General features: G+C 52.0%; 1 protein-coding gene across 2 annotated transcripts in view; it reads right to left on the bottom strand.

The window, feature by feature from the left end:
• Positions 1-6,689: 6,689 nt before the first annotated feature.
• Positions 6,690-19,977, bottom strand: part of EBF4 (EBF family member 4) — a 50,376-nt gene continuing 37,088 nt past the window's right edge. Inside the window, exons 8-18 of one of the 2 annotated variants that reach the window (XM_059896377.1) lie at positions 16,092-16,173; positions 15,190-15,307; positions 14,957-15,090; positions 14,738-14,864; positions 13,107-13,195; positions 12,907-12,972; positions 12,632-12,809; positions 12,349-12,537; positions 9,052-9,249; positions 7,721-7,796; positions 6,690-7,482 (exon numbers count right to left, since the gene is read on the bottom strand). In XM_059896377.1, the coding sequence (XP_059752360.1) occupies positions 7,726-7,796; positions 9,052-9,249; positions 12,349-12,537; positions 12,632-12,809; positions 12,907-12,972; positions 13,107-13,195; positions 14,738-14,864; positions 14,957-15,090; positions 15,190-15,307; positions 16,092-16,173 (1,252 nt within the window). In that variant the 3' untranslated portion in view covers positions 6,690-7,482; positions 7,721-7,725. Of the gene's footprint in view, positions 7,483-7,720; positions 7,797-9,051; positions 11,000-12,348; positions 12,538-12,631; positions 12,810-12,906; positions 12,973-13,106; positions 13,196-14,737; positions 14,865-14,956; positions 15,091-15,189; positions 15,308-16,091; positions 16,174-19,977 lie in introns of those variants that run through there. The other variant, XM_059896379.1, reaches the window with a different exon arrangement.

Here is a 19,977-nt window from a genome sequence, read left to right as displayed (position 1 = left end):
AGGGTCCACGAGCACCTTTCTGGAACTCCAAAAGAGGAGACCCAGAGCTAAGAGTCCAGCTGAGGAGAGACAGGTTAGAATCGAGGTAGAATGACTTAGTGAGAGACTGATTTGCTTTCGTTCTTGTGTTTTTCCCTCCCCCTCTCCCAGAAGGCAGCAGAAGGTATCATGACAGGGTGAAGTACTGAGGTGGTCTTCAGATCTCTGCATTTTGTTTCCCAGAAACCTAGCTTCTTGAAGAGAAGTGGGGAAGGTGAGGGCCAATGGGTACCTTCTGGGAGAGTAGCACAAAGAGAGAAAGAGATAGAGATAAAGAAAGAGAAAGAGACAGAAACAGAGAGAGAGAGAGAATGGGGCTATATGTTAGCAAATGGCATACCCTGGGTAAAGGAGACATGGAAGTGTACCATTAAGCATACAATTAATGCAGTTAATGCAGTGGTTTAACATTAGACATATAATGAATGTAATTCAGCATGTTAACAAAATAATGGAGAAATTCACATGATTTTCTCAATACATGCACAGAAGCATTTCAGAAAATTTGGCATCTATTCATAATTAAATTTTTTTTTAGAAACTTAGGAATAGAAGGATGCTATAAAACCAAACATGATACTTAATGTTAGAAGTTTACCTTTTGAGATCAGGAGCAAAATAAAATTGCCCACTAACACTACTTCTAATTAACATTGTATTGAAGGCACCAGGGGTGTATTTTGGCAAGAGAAGGAAAGAAAAGAAATAAGGATTGGAAATGAAGAAATAAGACTGTCCTTTACAGATGACATAATTATCAACTTAAGAAAATCCAAGATGGGACTTCCCTGGTGGCGCAGTGGTTAAGAATCCGCCTGCCAGTGTAGGGGACATGGGTTTGATCCCTGGTCCAGGAAGATCCCACATGCTGCGGAGCAGCTAAGCCCGTGTGCACAACTACTGAGCCCGCGCGCCTAGAGCCCGTGCACCACAACAAAGAGTAGCCCCCACTCGCTGCAACTAGAGAAAGCCCGTGCGCTGCAATGAAGACCCAACGCAGCCAAAAAATAAATTAAAAAAAAAAATCCAAGATAATCTATGGATAAAGTATTACTATCTGTGAGCTAAGCAAGGTTGCTGAATACAAGGTTATTGTATAAAAATCAATTGTATTTCTATAAACCCACAACAAATAGCTAGGAAGTGGAATTAAGAAAATGATATCATATATAAGAGCATAAAATAATCAGATACTGAGGAAAAAATAAAAGATGTGTAAGACTTCCACACAGAGGCCTATAAAATACTGTTAAGAGAAGTTTAAAAGATTTAAATAAATGGAACAATACACAATATTCATAGATTGAAATATTCAACATTTTAAAGATATCAATTCTCCATTAATTGATCTATAAATTCAATACAATCTCAGTGAAAATTCAGGAGGCTTTTAAAGAATTAATAAATTGATTATAAAAGTTAAATGGAAATGCAAAGGACCAAGTGTAGCTAAGATAATCATGAAGAACTAAGTTCGACAATTTGCTGTACTGGATATCAAAACTTACTATAAATCTAAAGTAATTAAGATAGTGTGGAATTGGTATAAAGGTAGACAAAAAGACCTGTACATATATGGAAACTTAATTTATGATAAAGGTGCCACTGACTTGCAGTGGAGAAAAGATGGTCATTTTAATAAATGGTGCTGAACCAGTTGACTATCCATACAAAAAAAAAAAAAATAATAAACTTGACCCCTAGCTCACACCATATATAAAAATCAAAATATCTTCTTGATTTGGGGGTAGGTGAAGATTTCTTAAAAGGATACAAGAAACACTAACCATAAAGAAAAGATTGATAACTTAGACTACATTCAACTAAGAAATTCTAGTTATCAAAAAATCCCTTAATGAGAGTGAAGAGTAGGGGAGTGTGAAACAAGTGATAGGAGGGCTCTCACGTTGGGGTTGGTGAGAGCTTGTCTGGTGTGGTGTTCTTATGAACACCAGACTTCAAAGCTGGTGGCTTCAAGGTGGCTCACGCCCTTCGGTCACCCAAAGGGTGTTGTTACTGCGTACTGGAACGGCAGCAGAGGAAGGAAGCTTGTGGGTATACGTGCAAAGGTGTGGACAGGGAGGGGAAGGTGGCCGGGCCAGGCGCAAGAGCGAGGAGCTTCTGAGAATCACTGAAGAGCCTGGCTCTTCCAGGGAACAAAGACACTCTATGTGATCTGTGAATTTTTTCCTATTTGGAGAAGTCATCCTCGGGAAGAGAAAAGAGATTTGGGGGTCCACTTGAACCACCTCAACTATGTTTAATGCTTGCCTCATTCTAAGTTGACCATATGGTGGGGGAAATAGACCTTACAGGTTACTCTGGCAAACAACTACTAGTTTATCTTCAAGGGCATGAGGCTTTAATTTTTTAGCTTTCACATTTAGGTCCACAATCCATCTTAACTGATTTTTGTGAATGGTATGTGGTATAGGTCAAGTTTCATTTTGTCTTATGAATATCCAATTGACCTAATGCCATTTATTGAAAAGACCATCCTTTCTGCACTGCACAGCAGTTTCCATTTTTCTGGGAGATTTTTCTTTTTCTTTTTTTTGGCTGCACCGTGCGGTTTGTGGGATCTTAGTTCCCCAACCAGGGATTGAACCCAGGCCACGGCAGTGAAAGAGCTGGACCACCAAAGAGTTTCCTGGGAGATTTTTCTTTTTGGAAAAAAATAAGGGCCCTGCCAATAAGGGCAGGAATGGGAAGAATGAGGACGTTTTGCAAAACAGTCAGCAGTAGGGCTCGTCAAAGCTGCTGCTGGGCTTCCGTTGAGTCAGTGAGACCTGTCCACAGTGGGACCTGTCTGAGCCAAGTACATCCCTAGAGGCTGCTCGAGGATGCAGGGCACAGCAGCCTGGTTCTGCTGGGAAACATATGTGGGAAGGAAGCAGAGGATTTCCTGGGAGATACTCTCTCTCTAAAGGTCAAGCAACCAAGTATCTGACCCCCATCTTACTTCCACCCCATCGGCCCTGTGGAAAGAAAGCCCGGCGGTAGGCTGATGCTGGGAAGGGCCCCTTTGTCACCTGGCATCTTGGTACCTCAACTAGAAACAGTCTGAGCAGAATTTCTGTCACCTGGTCCCAGGAGAGGCAGGACCTACAGGTGATGAAAAATTCATAAACTTACTTCAACTAGGAAAAACTTCCTCTTCCACAGGCTGACTGCCCGGGGCCACCTCCAGTGCACACTGTTGTGCCACATCCAGACCCCCTCATCTTTACCTCTTCAGTGTACACCTGTCTGACCCCATCTGCCAGCACTGCATCTCTTCCTCTGAGAGCTTTCTCTAGCTTCTGGGGCCTGTTGCCACCCACAAGGCCACCTAGAAGTTCCAGGAAGGTGACGCTCCCCTCCCACTGCCCCCGGAAGCTTCTGACCACTGACTGACAGAAGTCGGTGTATAAGTAAGTACACAAGCTCCCTTGCCCCTCAGGTGGGAAATCTCTGTGTGTTTTATACAGTTTCCCAGAGTTCCCTGGTGGGATTAAGCTCCAGAAAACTCACAGGAGTGACTTGCTCACAAGCACAAGGTATTGGGCTTCCTTACTTTCCCTGCCTCCCTTCCCCTCTCCTTCACTGGTGCTTCCTGAGATTGCCTCCCAGATAAACCCTCTGAACACAAATCTTTGTCTCAGGCTCTGCTCCTGGGGGAATCCACACGAAGACAACCTCCATTCCGGGTGCGTGATGCCACCCTGACTGAGATGAACATAGGCACTGGGGCAAGGTTAGAACTTCCACCACTGGCCTGGGATGTCCAGCACCTGGAGGGGTCAGTCCCCATGAACCAATCAATCCTGTCTTGTCTACAAGGCCTCAGGACTGTCACTAGGCTAGGACCTGGTGATATGCTAGCATTTAGGGGCTTCCCTGGTGGCGCAGTGGTTAAGAATCCGCCTGCCAATGCAGGGGACAAAGGTTCGAGCCCTGATCCGGGAAGATCCCACATGCCGCGGAGCAACTAAGCCCGTGCGCCACAACTACTGAAGCCTGAGTGCCTAGAGCCCATGCTCCGCAAAAGTGAAGCCACCGCAATGAGAAGCCCGCGCACCCCAATGAAGAGTAGTCCCCGCTCGCCGCAACTAGAGAAAGCCCACGCGCAGCCACGAAGACCCAATGCAGCCAAAACTAAATAAATAAATATGCTAGCATTTACTGGGCAGTGGGTTCTCCATACAGATTTATGTAAGATCAAGACCGAGCTTCTGCCACTCAGCTTAATATCGTCCTGACTCAGGATGGCTGGAGCTATGGAGAATGGAGTCCCTTTCGACTAGAGAATGTTGGAAGTCCAGAGAGGTGTTCTGGCTGTGAGGCCCAGAAAAAAATGCCCTTGTTGCTTTGCTGGAGTTGCTGCAGATCCAGATGCAGGCCCAGACTTGGTTGCAGACTTGTCTTGGACTGACCCATGACTCATGGTCCAGTTTCACTCACTCCTCACTGATTTATTGGCTACAAAAAGACCTGGTGTGATATTTGCCAGACTTGGTTAATAGTTTTCATCTCAAGTGATGGCCCTGACTAGAGACTGTGTTAAAAATGACTTTGTGACCCTGGTGGGTCTGTGGCATAGAACTGTTGGTTCTACTTGCCCATATCCCCTCAGACTCACTGTTCCAGAATTTGCTTACAATATCCTCCAACAAAGTCTACTGGTGGCTTTTTCTCTGCAGGAGGGACAGGCAGGCCAGAAGTGTCAGAGAGTTAATCTCCTGGGAGCAGCCCCCAGGCAGTGACAGATGAGGGCTGGAGGATCAATATCCCAGATCCTCTGCCCCTTGGGTGGGAAAACCCTGAGTTATGTTCTACACTGTCTTCGAGAGTTCTCCAGCAGGGAACCTGTCTCAGGTTCTGCTTCTTAGGGAACCAAAACCAAGACATGCAGGAAGAACATTGTGTTAGTCAGCCTGGGCTGCCATAATAAAATACCATAGACTAGGCAGCTTAAACAGAGAAATTTATTTTCTCATAGTTTCAGAAGCTAGAAGTCCCAGATCAAAGTGCAAGCTGATTTGATTCCTGGTGAGGACTCTTCCTGACTTGTAGGTGGCCGCCTTCTCGCCTGTGTCCTCACATAGTGGACAGAGAACTCTGGAGTCTCTTCCTCTTCATACAAGGACACAATTCTATCAGATTAGGGCCCCACTCTTATGACCTTATTTAACCTTAATCACCTCCTTAAAGGCCCTGTCTCCAAATATAGCCACAAAGGCAGAGGGGTTTGGGCTCCATGTATGAATTTTGAGAGGACACAATTCAGTCCAGAGCAAACATCATAATGATTCGCTCTGCCTGCTGCGGATGAGGGAATGGGCAGTATTTATCTATCTTTCTACCTATCTCTCTCTCTCTAACCTGCTGCACTGTGCTGCTTGTGGGATCTTAGTTCCCTGAACCGGGACCCCTGGCAGTGGAGGTGCAGAGTCCTAACCACTGGACCACCAGGGAATTCCCAGGAGTGGGCAGTGTTGACTCAAATGGTGGCTTGAGGACAGTTGTGAGATCTATGAGGACAAATATCACATCTTATTTATACCAACCACGGCACCTGACCCATTCCAGGAACCAGTAATAACCTGCATCTGGTGCAGATTAGCGCTCAGCAGGTGATCAACCTGGGAGGGCCCTGGACCGTGGAAACTGCTCAGAGCCTGAATGGAGCAGGCCATGGCTGGCAGGCTTTGGGGCTCTGCAACACAGGCTGAAGGCAGGCCAGGCGAGCACTGAGAATAAAGCAGGATTCTTGTGTAGGAGGCTATCTCATCATGGGCCCCGGTGACATGAATCCCAGGTATTGGCAGGAACACAAGAGAAGAAAGTGGAGGCCTCTAAAGGACAGGGCCAGCCTATCTGCCTTGGCAAGTATTATTTGTCCAGAGGGCTGCAAGGCATGGGCTCATAGGTTGGGGAAGGACAGGTTTCCAGAGGCCAGAGCGAAGGACTGCTGTCGGGAGGAGAGAGAAGGAAGCTTGAGGTCTGGAGTTGGACCCTGGGATCTCTGGACAGTGCATCAAAAAAGTGGCTTCCAGTGTCAGAAAGACCTTCGGGGTCTAGGGAACACGTTTCAGGGGGACAACTGGGATTCATCCTAGAAGTTGGGTAGATGAGCCTGGGAATCTTGCCTTTCTACCACCCATCCTCCCAAACTCTGAGACAGGAGAGCTGGAAAGTGCCTAGGCCTGGGAAGGAGGGAGGAGGTTTGGGTGTCACTTAATCAGGCAATCCTTGCAGCCAAAATTTGCCCCACCCAGCAGCCTCCAGTCAGGAAGGATCTCACTTCTGAGCCTCTGTACATCTGGGTAGTATTTAGTTGGCTCTGTTCTGGTTCCCAGCAATGTCCTTCTGACACCCCCAACTTTGGTCCTGCTCAGACAGCTGGGGGACTGAATCCTCAGTGCCCAGAATGGGCTCCCAGCCAGAGCTCTCAGGGTTGAGCCCATGTCCTGGGTCTTCCCACCCCTCCCCCAACCCCCCAACTCAGTACAAGAGCAGATATGGGGCAGGGAATACTTGCTCAGTTGAACTCTGATGCTGTTGAAAAAGTCCAAGGTATAAGAAGGCTGTCCAGCAGCACGGTTTAGAGCTGCAGAGCTGCTGAGGAAAGCAGACCCACACCAAGGAAGCACACAAGAGAGGCTGGGTGGCCACCTGCACCTGTGTTTATTGTTTTCTCCAACCTCAGCAGAGCAGAGTATGAGACCAGGGGCAGCTGGACTCGTTCCATGGTTCTATGGGGCAAGCCAGAGTCATCTGTGTGTGGGGCCAGAGTCCATGAGACATCCATTGAGGGCAAGATCCACAACCAGGGGACCTGGCACCTCCTCTTCTGCACCCTTCATGCCCAAAGCCTCCACTGGGATTCATGATGTGGCAAGCATGAGTGCTTAGGACTCAAAGGGAGTGGGGCAGCCACAGAATCAAGTGGCTGTCAGAAGCTCCATGGGAGCCTAGGCAGGCCTCCTGAGGCTGCTGGGCACCACCCCTTGTCCTGGAGAGTAGCTGGGATGCTGGGATGGTTGAGATGGGTCAGACGCAAACAGGACCTTCCCAGGCCACCTCTCCCTGAGCTCCTTATCATACTCCCCATCCCATGCTCCTGTCACCAGACGCCCTTGGTCTGCACAAGGTCCATCTCTTCCAGAGGAACCGACCCAGCAAGTGAGGTCAGGCATCCAGCACCTCCACGGGATGCTCTCCTAACAAGAGCATCAGCACAGTGCTGGGGCTTCCAACCAGCCTCAAGGGAGGTGAGAGAAGCCTGTGGGACTGAGGGGCCCTTGAGCACAGGGAGGAAGGCCTCTCCCTGTTCAGGCCTGTGGGTTGAGGTCTGCCTGCAGCCCCGGCCCTGCATCTGTCTGTGCTGCCATCCAGGGCATGGGTGTGAATCCTGGAGGGACCACTAGTCCGGGCTCAGTGGGGACAACACCTGTGGACCTGGTGGGGAGAGGAAAAGACGAAGGTCCTGTAGGAAGGCTGGCTGCAAGGGGACAGGAAGCCACTTCTCGCCTCTTGTTCAGCCTGGGCCACTGGGCTGGGCTATGTGGCCCTGACAGCTGTCTAGATGGGCCCTGGAGTGGGAGACATGGACCCCAACTCCCCATCCCTGCTAAAGTCTTTTGGAGAGAGCCCATCCAAGGCCAGGGAGGGAGGCAAGATTCAGCCAGAGACCTACCATAATTAGGAGTACGCCAGGCCCTGAAGCCCCCGAGCTGGAGAGTGGAACTTGTCAGAATCTTCAAAAGGCTGGTCTGCAGTAACCAAGCAGGGGAGCCATAAGCCATGTGTAGTCTGTGCCCCTCTCGACTGGGGGCAGCATGCAGGACATATGGCACTTTTTGAGGGCAGAGCTATCAAGAGCCTTGAAGGTAGTCAGCCACCCCCAGTCCTAGCCTAGGCCCAGCACTGCAGACAGTTAGGTGAGGTGTGCCCCCCAGACCTCTTAGGAGGTACAGCCCCAAGCCCTTGCCCCCCGAGTTTCTTCAATAGAGAGACATGACTCTGGGCTCTTCTTCCCAGCCTGTCTCCTTCAGAGGGCCTGTCTCAAGGTGAGGAAGCAGACGGCCATGTATCAGGACAGCAAAGGAAAGAGGTCAGCCTCCAGGAGTACAGATACCTAATGCAGTGGTAGCAGCATGTCTTCCTCCCACACCCCCACGAAATTCATCACTTCCATCACCCTTGCCTCTTTCTAACCCCCTTCCCATGGTTTGCTGCAGGAGAAACTGGTGGCCTTCTGTCCTTCCTATTCCCTGCATTTTAAGCTCCAGACACACTTAGGTTAAGAAAAATTATCCAAAACTTGGAAACAAGGCTAAATATAACTGTGTTCCACTTTGAATTATCCTAGAGCATCATCTAACAAGCCCACCACAAGAGTCATCTTATTCTAAGGCATGCAACTCTTTTTGACTTGCTATATACACTACTGGTTAGAACCCGGGCTTTTTTAAGTTGAATGTTGACTTGGAGGAGATTGATAAATGGCAAATAACAATCATTTCACTAATGGGCTGCGGGGGGTGTGACCTGGTCTCAATTCCCTATCTGTAAAATGGGGAAGGTGAAGCTGGGCTAAACCTTATCTAAGGTCAGTCCCCCTCCATCCAGCAAGTGACCTGGTCTCTCACAGTGGTGTATGCTATCCTCCAGTGGCCATAGGGAGGTACAGGTCAAAGGCACGCAGCCCATGGTGGGGTTCTTCCAGCTCTGCATGTTGGGTCTTTACTCTGGGCTCAACTGGATGAGGCCTTGAAGTGGTTTCCAGACCTTCTCCAACTGGTATTTTTGTCTCCTTGATGGTCCAGAGTGAGACCGTCCCAAGCTATGAGGCCCAGGGACGTGGGGTCCAGATGGACCTCCTTGAACCCCTGCGGAGCTCCCTCCTCTGCAACCCCCAGGAAGAACTGGTCACCTGGCTTGAAGCTCTTGTGAGATGTGGATGGAGTGGGCTGCGCAGGCCCAGCTGCTCTACCAGGTTCCAGCGAGGCAGCACGGAGCACTCACCTGGAAGCCCCTCTCCGTGGGCTCTGGGGCAGGCCTGGGGTGGGGAGCTGGGTGGGCGCAGCACGGGGGCGAAAGCACTCCTCTGTTTGACAGCGGAGATCATGTTGACAGGCGAGAAGGAGAAGACGCTGGTGGTGGGGGCAGCCGCCGGGAGGGACATGGAGGAGGCAGCGGCCAGCGGGGGGCTAGAGGGCATGACTCCGGGGCGGGGAGGGGCAGGCGCAGCAGGGAAGGCGGTGGGAGACACAACAAGGAGACAGCACCAGAGTGAGCAGCTCGGTTGCTGCCCTGGCATGAGCAGTATGCCCTGTGCGGGCTGCTGACCTGGGTGCCAGGCTCAGCCCTCACTGGGGGCTGTGAGGGTCCTGGAGAGACCAGTACAGGGTAGAGTCTGGAGGCAGGCTGGGAGCCTCTGGGGTTGCGGTCTAGCACTTGCCCTCATGGGGGTTCTGGAGACCCTTTCTTAGCGTTGGAGATGATAGGGCCAGATGAGGTTAAAAACAAACAAACAAACAAAACCCAAAAAACGAAAGCAAAACCAGAACATCCAACAGAACCAGATACTGAGAGGTGCCTGCAAAGATGAGGGATGAGCAAGAAATGGAACAGGTTAGGATTCCTGCTGAAAACCACTGGGACTCTGAGACACTAAGAAACATTGATGGGCCCTGGGGCATCAAGGTTAGAGTCAAAGGTCAGGGTTCACAGCAGAGCTGGGGCAAGTGGTCAGGGACAAAGTTTGGGGGGTACACATAGGCTCCTGTTATAAGGCCTCTCTGTCCAGGATCACAGCTCACACAAGAACCCTTACTCCCCCCTACAAATATGTTCCCCTTACCAATTACACTCCCCCCGACCCCCGACACTTTGTTCTCTTCCAGCTTAATGCAGGTCCTCGTCATCTTCAGCCCTGGTCCTGGAGGCCTCCTGTATCTCCCTCTTCCAGCAGGTCAATTTTAAAGAAAGGTACAGAGATCCAAATCCTCAGCTCTTCCTGTTCTCTAACGCCCTAGCCCCCATGGCTGTGGCTTGCTCTCCTAGGAATAGCCAGGGAGCCTCCTGCACTCAGCCTTTGCCTGCCCCTCCTTCTTGCAGCCTCCTCTCCTGGGGGCTCCTGCCCAGGCCATCTCTGGATTCCCCTTTCTACAACCTCATCTGAACACAATTCCCTGCCTCTCTCTTCTAAAGACCAATAAGACTGTGACTTGAGTGTTGTCCAGGCAGCGGGCAATGGGATGAGGGTGGGGGTTTCCTGAAAGAAAGCAGCAGCCTGAGAAAGCTGCTTTTGGTATCAGAACACTCCCCGCCCCCCTTTGGAACAGTGATGCCTTCAACAGCTGCCCCTGTTCCGAATGTACTCAGCCCCATAGATAACCATCTCTTTTTAAGACAATGCTGACTGCTAGCTGATGAGGCCCATGGAGCTCCGTGGAGGGCTTGAAATAAATGCCAGAAAATGTACTGTATCTCTCAAGGCCCAGAGCTCACAGCCGCATTTTGTAGCTTGGGTAGTACTGGGAGTTGTGGTTCAGTCCAGGGCTGCTGGTGGCTGAAGCAGAAGACAGAGGGGAGGTCCGAGCAGACAGCCTCTGGCAGGGACAGTTCCGGAGGTCATTACAGGCACGTCCTGGCAAACTCAATGAGAATGATGCCCACTGGAGCTTCACCACGAAGTGTTGTGCACAAGGGGAGTGGATGGGGACTCGACAGGACAATACCACCAGGTGGGACTGACCCTCAGGCCCACCCAGGGTGTCCCCAGTTGATGCTGGAGTGAGGCTTAAGCAGCTGTAGAATTCTTGATCTCCTGGCTGAATGGGAAGACCCCAGGTGGCTGGCTTTTGCCCACTGGGGCAGTGTGTTCCTCCACTGCTGACTGCACTGTGTGTGCAGCGGAGAAGGGGGGCTGGTCTTCCAAACTCCACCAGCTTCGACCTGGGGGGGCACCCTGAGAGAGGTGGTAAGAATACTGTCCAGAACTGAAGGGAAGTAGGAGCAGTGGAGCCTGGCCTGAGCAAAGGGGAGACAGGAGTCTTGGTGGGGACACTGGAGGGTCATGGTCTGTGTGGACACCAGCAACATGGGGCTTCTGGTCCCACACATTGAGCCCAGGCCAGAGGGAGAGAGCCAGACTCAAACCCACAGCCAAAAAGAGCAGTACTCAGGATGTAGGCCATGGGAAGGAAGGCTAGGCAGGTGCCAGATATGTTGGTCATCAGCAATAGCAAACATATGACAGGGGACAGGGGACAGGCGAAGGAATGGCAGGAAAAGCCTTCTTGGCCAGGACTCAAGGTGCAATCTCTCTTACAATTGATGGGGGAGGCTCCTTGTAGGTGAGCAGGGGTGGAGCTATCCCCCAAGCTGGGTGCTTTACAAACATGTCTGCTGAATAGCTAAGCTATAACAACCTGTAGACAGGCTGTTCTGGAACTTGCTGTTGGAAGGAGGGACTTGAGGGCAGTGCATGGTAAAAGCATAAACGCCCTGTCGCCCATCCACCCAGCTCTGAGCTGCCCATCCCAAGAAACCAGACAGAAGACAGTTAATGCCCACAGCCAGTGCTGGGATGCAAATTCACACACTCTTTCTGAACTGCATCTGGGCCCTTTATGCACAGTGGCACATTCAGGTCTGAGAACAACCCTAGGCAACAGGTGGTACTGATCCGGTTTTACAGAGAAGAAACTGAAGTAAAGTAACTTGCTGAATGTCAGACAGCTCCTGATTTGGACAATCAAACTGTGAATCCAGGTGTCTGACTACACAGAATTCTTGCTCTGCCCAACCAGATTGCTGGGAGCCACGTCTTCTCTCCTCAGGCCCCTGCCTCTCCTGGGGGGCGTGGGGCCAGGTGGAAACCTACTTTTCTTGGGCCCTGAGTTCCCTCAGGCTTCCGGCAGGGGGCACCAGCCCTCCTCCTGAAGTCCTGGCATAAGATGGAAAGGCTGGCGGTCCACTAGGTTTAAGCAGGATGTCCCCGTGTTAAAGCTCGTTTCAGTAGGAGGGGAAGGCTAGAAGCGATGTACACAACTGCTGTCAGCAAAGAGAACTAAAAGTGCAAGAAGTGCCCCGGCACCGGGGTTGAGGGCTGGGTCTCCAAGGGCAGAGAGAGAGAGGTCGAACACAGAGAGAGCTGCCCTTGCCTCTGAGGGCAAGGCCAGGGTCGGTGCTCATGCGACAGGTGACAGGAGCTCCCCCCACCCCTCATAGGCTAGGAAGGAGCTGGGCTGAGACCCATTCTGCTCCCCGGGGCCTGGTCCCTTCCCCCCTCCCCGGGGGGCAGGGGACACTCACTGGCGAAGGGCGATGTGGCCGTGGAGCCACTGAGGAAGCTGGGGGACGCGGGCACACCGAGGCCGGCCACGCCCGGTGCCCCGTAGCCGCCGAGGCCAGCTCCGAGGCCGCCGCCGTAGCCACTCTGCTGCGAGCCCGGGCTGGGCGCGAACCCGCGGGGGGACGCACTGCCGCAGCTGCGCGCGTAGCCTGCGAAAGAGCGGCCGTCAGGGGCGCGCGCCGGCAGGGAAGGGGCAGTCCGAGCTGCGCCGGCGGCTGGGAGGGCGAGGGCGGCGGGACGCACCCGGCTCCGGCCCTGGCGTGGCGTCCCCGACGGCAATGGCCAGCGGGCTGCTGAAGGCGTTGATGCCCACGACGGCGGGGTGCGGGTGGCTGGGGGCCAGGGGTCCGAGCGGCGCGGGCGCGCGGGGGGCGCTGTACAGAGCCTCGGCCACGTCTGCTGCGCGCTTCAGGAGGAGCTCCTGCGAAGACAAGAGCGGGCACGGCCGGGGCAGCCGCGGGCACCGGGAAGCGGGCAGCCCCGGGCCCGGCGCGGGGAGGCGGGCGGAGGCGCCATACCTGGTTGCCGCCGGGCACTCCGTACAGGGCCTCCGCCAAGTCGGCCGCCCGCTTCAGCAGCACTTCCTGGGGGCAAGGAGGAAAACATCCGGACGGAGGGGCGGCCCCGGGGGCGGCAGAGGGGCCGGGAGCCGCCTCTTCTCCCCTCGGCCACCGGACACCCTTCTCCCCGCCCCGCCCCGCCCCGCCCCTCTGAGTACCTTGGGCAGCCTCTCGGGGTCTCCGGGGTGTCTGGGAATGACTTTCTGTAGCCTCTGGAATCCGTAGTCAATGGTGGGCTCATTCAGGGCTGGGGAGAGGGGCGGTGTTTGGAGGACGCCCCTCCCGGCACGGCGCCGGAGCAGGACCAAGCCCGCCAGCAACCAGTCCGGGAGCCTTGCTGCAGACCTCCTCCAAGGCCAGCCCAAGCCTCTCGGAAAACTCCGGGCACACGGGTCAGCGAGGCTCGGGAAGTTTCCTCAGTTCCTTTCTTGCTCATTCATTCAACAAATGTTTACTGAGCCAGGCCCTGTGCCAGCTGCTTGGCATTAACACACATGCACTATACGATCCCATTTGTGATTAGAAAAAACGCAACTGTATATATATTAGCTTCAGTATTCATAGGAGCAGGGCTGGAAAGTTTTGTCTGCATTTGGTCTTATCAGGAGTGAATTATTTATTATAAAAAAAGTTAAAAAAAAACCCAACAGTCTTCATGTATCACAGCTCTGGTGGACTCTCAGCGGCGCCTGACCGTTAGGGGTATGCCTGTGTCCCAGGAACGGGCTGGCCCACACCCAGGGCTCTGGGGAGGATGCTGCAGCCTCCTGACCTGGCTCCCGAAGCCCTCCTCCTCCTCCTCCTCCTCCTCCTCGCCTCCTCCTGTAGCTTGGCCCTGACCTATCTTACCAGCCTCAAAGCCCTACCTACCTTCTCCACCTCCAACTCTAGATTTAGTGAATTTCCTTTAGTTTCCCCTAAAACGTAAGGCACTCCTTCACCGGTCTTCGTACTTGCCATTCCTTCTCCCGGGATGCCTTTTCCTCCTCATCTCTACCTCCTTATTCACCCCTCTGGTTCCAGCTTAGCAGTTTAGTCCACACTCGTGCCTGGAGGTTTTCTCTGACAACCACTAGCTCCTCCATTGTGTAACTCTACCCACCCCACGCTGTGTTCCCCCCTCACTCTTATACTGGAGCTCTAAGACAGTAAGTAGGGTCACTACTGAGTGTCCAGTGCCCCTTGAAGGGCTTGGTGAATGTCTGTTAGGTGGGGTGGGGGAATGGGGAGAAGTGCCAGATGGTGGAGGTGGAGAGGATACGGGCTAGTGGTCAGATAGACCTGGGAAGGGGGATGAAGCCACATCTTCAGGAGTAGCTTACACTCCTGTCTTGTGTTAACTTCTCGCCCTGGCTTCGTGCAAGGTGTGTGTGTGTGTGTTCGTGTGCATGCAAAGTGAAGCCTGCGGTGGCTTGGGGGAACCAAGAGAACCGGGAAGATTTGGGGAGCAGCAAGCTATTTGGGGGCATCTTTGAAATAAATCTCCCTGTGGAGATGTTCTAGGCACTGGGGAGTGCAGAAGGTGAAGGGGGTGGGGGGAGTTGCTCTGGAGAATGCCCGAGGCAGAGAGAATGTCCACGCAGGGCGTCTGAGGAGGTGGAGGCCAGGGAAGGAAACAGAAGCACAGGGAAAGAAGGTCCAGAGAGGAGGTGTCCTGGGATGTGGGGTGAGTGCCAGCAGGGGCTTAGGGGACCTGGCTATTCGCTGACTCCTACGTCAGGGCTGGTGTGTGCGGCGTGGGGCTCCATCCCACAACCCTGGGCCTCCCTTCACCACCCTGACTCCTTACCTGTGTAGACAAAGCGGCCAGGGGCTCCCTTGCAAAATTGCTTGGACTTGTAGGACAGGGTCACCTCCACCACCCCAGGGATGTGCCGTGGGGGCGTCTGCACCCGTATGGCGTGGGGCGTGATGAGCTGCGAGGGGAGAGGGGAGGCCTGCGGGTTCTGACCCGGCGAGGGCAGGGTCCAGCCCCAGGCTGGGAGGGAGACCGGCGGGAGCGGCCCACCTCACTCCACACGAGCACGTTCCCAAACACGACCTGCAACCCGTCGAAGAAGTTGTCGCCGATGACAATGACGGTGGCGCCGCCCGTGGTCCAGCCCTCCCCGGGACTGATGGCCTTGATGCAGGGGGTGGCAGCTGGGAGGCAGGAGAGGAGCCAGGTCAGGGGCCCATGCCAAGGTGGGGACTGGGGCTGGCTGGGCCCGCGGCAGCTAGGGCTGGCCTGGGGGTCCTGACCTTCGGAGGGGTCCAGGCGGCGCGCCCTGCGGCCATGCTTGGAGTTGTTGTGCACAAACATGTTGTCAGACACGGCCAGCACGTGTCCGTCCACGCTCACCGTTGTGGATACCACCACCTGTGGGGAGAGCCAAGGCCAGCCTGGTTGGGGCTTCCAGTAAGGGACTGCTGGGGGGCACTGGCAACTTGAGGCCGGTGGCTGGATACTGTAGTTCAGGGTCACTGGCATGGGGAAGTGCTTCAGCCCCTCTGGAGCTGAGCTGGTGGAAGGGGGACCAACTGGGTTAGGTGACACTCTCAGATGCACAATCTCTGGCTGCCCAGGGGAACTGACCTCCAGGAGCTAGAAAAATCAAAAGCCCTGAAAAAAAATCTCTGGATCCTTGGGCAGAGTGGCAACTGTTTTTGCAACCACATGTACCACAGGCTGTACCCCTAGCGCTCCAAGGCAGGAATGGGTCTTAGGCAAGTGGGAGTGAGCGTTTTGATGGCGGGGGGAGCATCGGCCTGAGAGCCCATCAGCAGGAGCCCCCACTCTTGGGAGGAAATTGGGGCTACCTCCTTCTCCCCCCTACCCTTCACTGGGAGGGGTGTGCAGGTTGGGGATGTGCTAAGGGCAGCTGCTCTCTGCTTCACGCTATGCAAATTAGCTGGGTTGTTAATCATGTAAAAATGTCACAATTAGCATCTCCTTAAGTGGGACTCTAATGAAGCCTCCCTTGGCAGCCAGCTTAAGTTGAGACAGAGCTGCCCCACCCCCAGCAAGCACCAGGCTCCAAAGCACTGGTCTGCACAGGGGTCTGCCCCTGCGGCCTTTCTCAGGGTGGCAGGGCCACAGCCTCCCCGGCCGCCCCATCAGGAAAGGGCAGGTTTACAGGGGAGAACTCTCTCCTCAGACCCACCTGGAAGCGGCGCATGTCCCGGGGATTCCCCGCATTCTTTAGGCAGTTCTGGTTGCATTTGAGGAAGAACTTGAGGAAGAACCTGAAACAGTGTGGTCGGTGGGCTCAAGGGTCTGGGGGTTCTAGAAACGGATGAAGATCCAACTGCTTCCTGCCATGCCCTCTCCCAGCAGGGTGACTTCCCCTGTGCCTGCTCACACGAGGCACATACCCCATATTCCCATCTTAAGCTGCATACACACAGGGTACATGTGACACATTCAGTAGACCTGTCCCAACGACAACTTCCCTATACAGAAAATCCCCCACCTCCACAGTGTACAGATCACACAGTGCTTAATGACCTCACAAAGTATATACTTATCACATCTGTACACAGTATATTCATCCTAGAGAATACATCCATTATATATACTATATATACCTAGTACTCATGAATTATTATATACACCATATGTAGCAGGTACTCCTACTTACCTGTAAACTTAACCCACACCATGTATGTTTGTCACAGTATATGCCCATCACACACACAGTGCATCCATATCACATAGTGTATCCTTCCCCCAGAGTATACCTATCAGCCACAAGATGTTTACTTACAACAGTATACCCATTATATCCACACTGTATATGCCTTATATACTACTACTCACAAGATACAGCCATCACACATAATGTAGACCCACCACACTCAGGGTATACCTTCACAGAAGCATACACAATATGTACTCCACATCAGGTTGGACTCATCACGCACATGTGGTATGCTAATCACACAGAGTCTATACCATCATGCACAGTGTGTGCCCATCCTACATAGTATATGCACAGAAAGAATATGAGTACATGCATTAGTGCACCATTTTTATGTTGTATACGATTACCCAGAATATAGTCATTGCAAATACTGTACCGTCATTACGGTACAATATAATGTACTGTATGTACAGATCCCCCCTTCCTCCTTTACAAGCACGTCCCCCCTACAACAAATCCCTCTCACACACAATAGACTCCCTGCCCCGGCACATCTCCCGCAAACAGATCTCCCTCATACATATTCTATATCCCTTATACACATAGCAAAAACCTAACCACATGGAGCATATAGCCATCATATACACATGGTGTACCTGTCAGACACACCGTACAGATACACAGTGAATACCTTCTTTTTCACATACAGTAATTAGAAAAAAGCACAGTATATGCAGCGATGTGACTGCTTTTTAGACAACACATGAGAACTTGATCCTCCAGTCCTTCCGGGCAGTTGACGGGGATGGTGAGGCCTTGGCCCTGCCATACCCTCGTGAGGTAACCATGGATAATACTCTGGATTTGTACTCTTCGTAAACTCAGGATACTATCAGTAATCTGCCTTCACCCCTACAGGACTCTGTGAGTATCCGGGAAGATGCCCTTTACAAACTGTAGTGTGCTGGGTTAAAGTCTGTGGGGGTCCTGGAGCATGGCACAGCCTCCTGGGCCGCTCTATGAGCTCCTCCAGCAGCTGCCTGTTTATCAGCCCCCTGGTCTTGAACTCCAGATATGTACATCCATTTAACTCATCAGAGTTGCCTCCAAACTCTACGAACATGAAATCAGATTTATTACAAGCTCTGAAGGCTTAGTCCCCAAAGAGGAGGTCCCCAAGTTCTGGGAGGGGTGGGCACCACTCCTGGACAGAGGTGTACTAAGGGGGCTGTCCCTCATTGGGAGCTGGCAGCAGTCACTTTCCTGGAGATGTATCTCCCCTTGCACCCTGCCTGTGACCCCCTCAGCCCCTGTCATATTCCCCCACACAATGGGCACCCTTCTGGGAACCCTTTTTAGTTCCCTTTCCATAGAGACATTACATCAGCATGCATTTTCATCCATAGTGGACACCACACAAAGGATACTTTCATGTAGTGTAGACCTTCTATACACCCCGCGCAGAGCATTTGGAGGTGCAGACACCTCATGTGACCCCAAAAATGGCACACCCGTGTAGACACCACACACGTGCCCTCTGTACCCAACCCCACTCCCAAACCTACAGAACCCTGGGATGTGGCTGGAGATGAGGGCTTTCCAGGCACTGCCTCACTGTGTGGCCTGGGGTAAATCCTTTCACATCTCTGGGATCCTTCCTTATTCATGAACCAGGAGAGTAGCAATTGATGCTTGCTGAGGTCCCTTCCGATCCTGTCTTCATTTCAGCCTCCCAAAGCCTCAGGCTGCTGTTTCCTGCAGGATCCTGGCTCCCCCTGGGGGGGCCCCCTTGTCATCCCCTCCTGCAGCCCTTGCCTGGCAGGTCTCCTACCCTCTCCCTTCCCAGTACAGGTTGCATCTGTCCTTTGGGTCCACACCAATTCTCACCCCTGTCTGGCCAACCACTTCTGGCCCTTCTAGGCTTTGGAGACCACCCCTCCCTGAGAACCTCAGGGCCCTGCCAGTACCTCCATCTATGCAGGCCTGTCCTGGGACATTTCAGTTTCTGAGCCTCGTTGGCATTATCTGCAGAGTGGTGTTGAGTAAAAAGCAGCCACACAAGGCCTAGGCCCTCTGTGGGGGATACTGAGGGTCAGTCCTCTTTTTCTTTCTCCCTGAGCCTCCAGCTCAGAGCTGCACACAGTCAATGCCATCAGTGGCGGAAGAAGGGTGGATGAAATCTCACCCACCACCAGATGGTAGTCGGTGAGGCTGTGTCCAGCCGGCACCCATCCAGTCAGAGGCCAAGCCGATGCTAACACTGCAGACAGCCTGCAGCCCTACCACCAGTCTCAGGGTTGTTAAGCAAAATCATCTACAACTTGAAAATAAGGCAAAAAGATGACAGTGAGTCCTTTCAAAGTCATTCTGGAACAGTGGTTTTCAAAGTGTGGTGTCCAGACCAGCAGCATCAGCATCACCTGGGAACTTGCTGGAAATGCAGAATCTCAGGCCCCACCGCAGACCACTGAATCAGAAACTCCTGGGGTGGGACTCAGCCATCTGTGTTTTCATAAGCCCTCCAGGTAATTCCGATGCACCCTGAGGTTTGAGAACCACTGTTTTACAGCGGCACTATCCAATATGGCAGCCACCAGCCCCGAGTGGCACTGAGCACTTGAGATATGGTTAGTCTGAATTGCTGTAAGTGTAAAATACATACTGAATTTCAAACACTTAGGAAAAAAGGAATGTAAAAATATCTCATTAGTAATTTTTTGGTGTTGATTACATGCTGAAATAATATTTTGGATATCTTGGGTTAAATAAAATATATGATTACAATTAATTTTACCAGTTTCTTTTTGTTTTTTAAAATGTGGCTACTAGAAAATTTTAAATGACAAATGTATAATGGCTTACATCATACTTATATTGGACAGTGCTGTTCCAGAGTATTACGTTGACAAAGCCACCTAAGAGTTAGTTGATTCTGTAGGAGAAAAAACTTTGACTAATATTTGCTATTAATTGGGGCCAGGCTCTATAAAGTTAGGTGCTGATTTGCAGAAAACTGATAAGGTGCAAATGATTTTTGTTGGGAGAAATAAATAACTTCTGTTTGGTAGAGAAATGAGCCCTAAAGCTTATAATTTTATTGTCCTATGGACATTAACTAGCTTTGTGTCTAACTTGGCAATCTTATTCAAGTATTTTTCACATATCCTGTTTTCTCTCCCTCCCTCCCTCCTTCTCTCTCTTCTCAACTCTTTCCTCAACTGTCTGTATCAGTTTCTCTTAGCCTTCTTTGAACCAGCTTTGTCATCCTGCTGATTCCTTCATTAATAAGTTACAGAAAACCTCAACACACGCTCAGTAATAATTTGTATGAGAATCAGATTTCTAACATTTTGAATATTATGCTTTAACAAGGGTGACTAGCACCCAAAGGGTCCTGTCTTCCAAG

The sequence above is a fragment of the Balaenoptera ricei genome, chromosome 15 (genome assembly GCF_028023285.1).
Source record: "Balaenoptera ricei isolate mBalRic1 chromosome 15, mBalRic1.hap2, whole genome shotgun sequence".
Taxonomy (NCBI): domain Eukaryota; kingdom Metazoa; phylum Chordata; class Mammalia; order Artiodactyla; family Balaenopteridae; genus Balaenoptera; species Balaenoptera ricei.
This window is presented reverse-complemented; position numbering and strand designations above follow the sequence as displayed.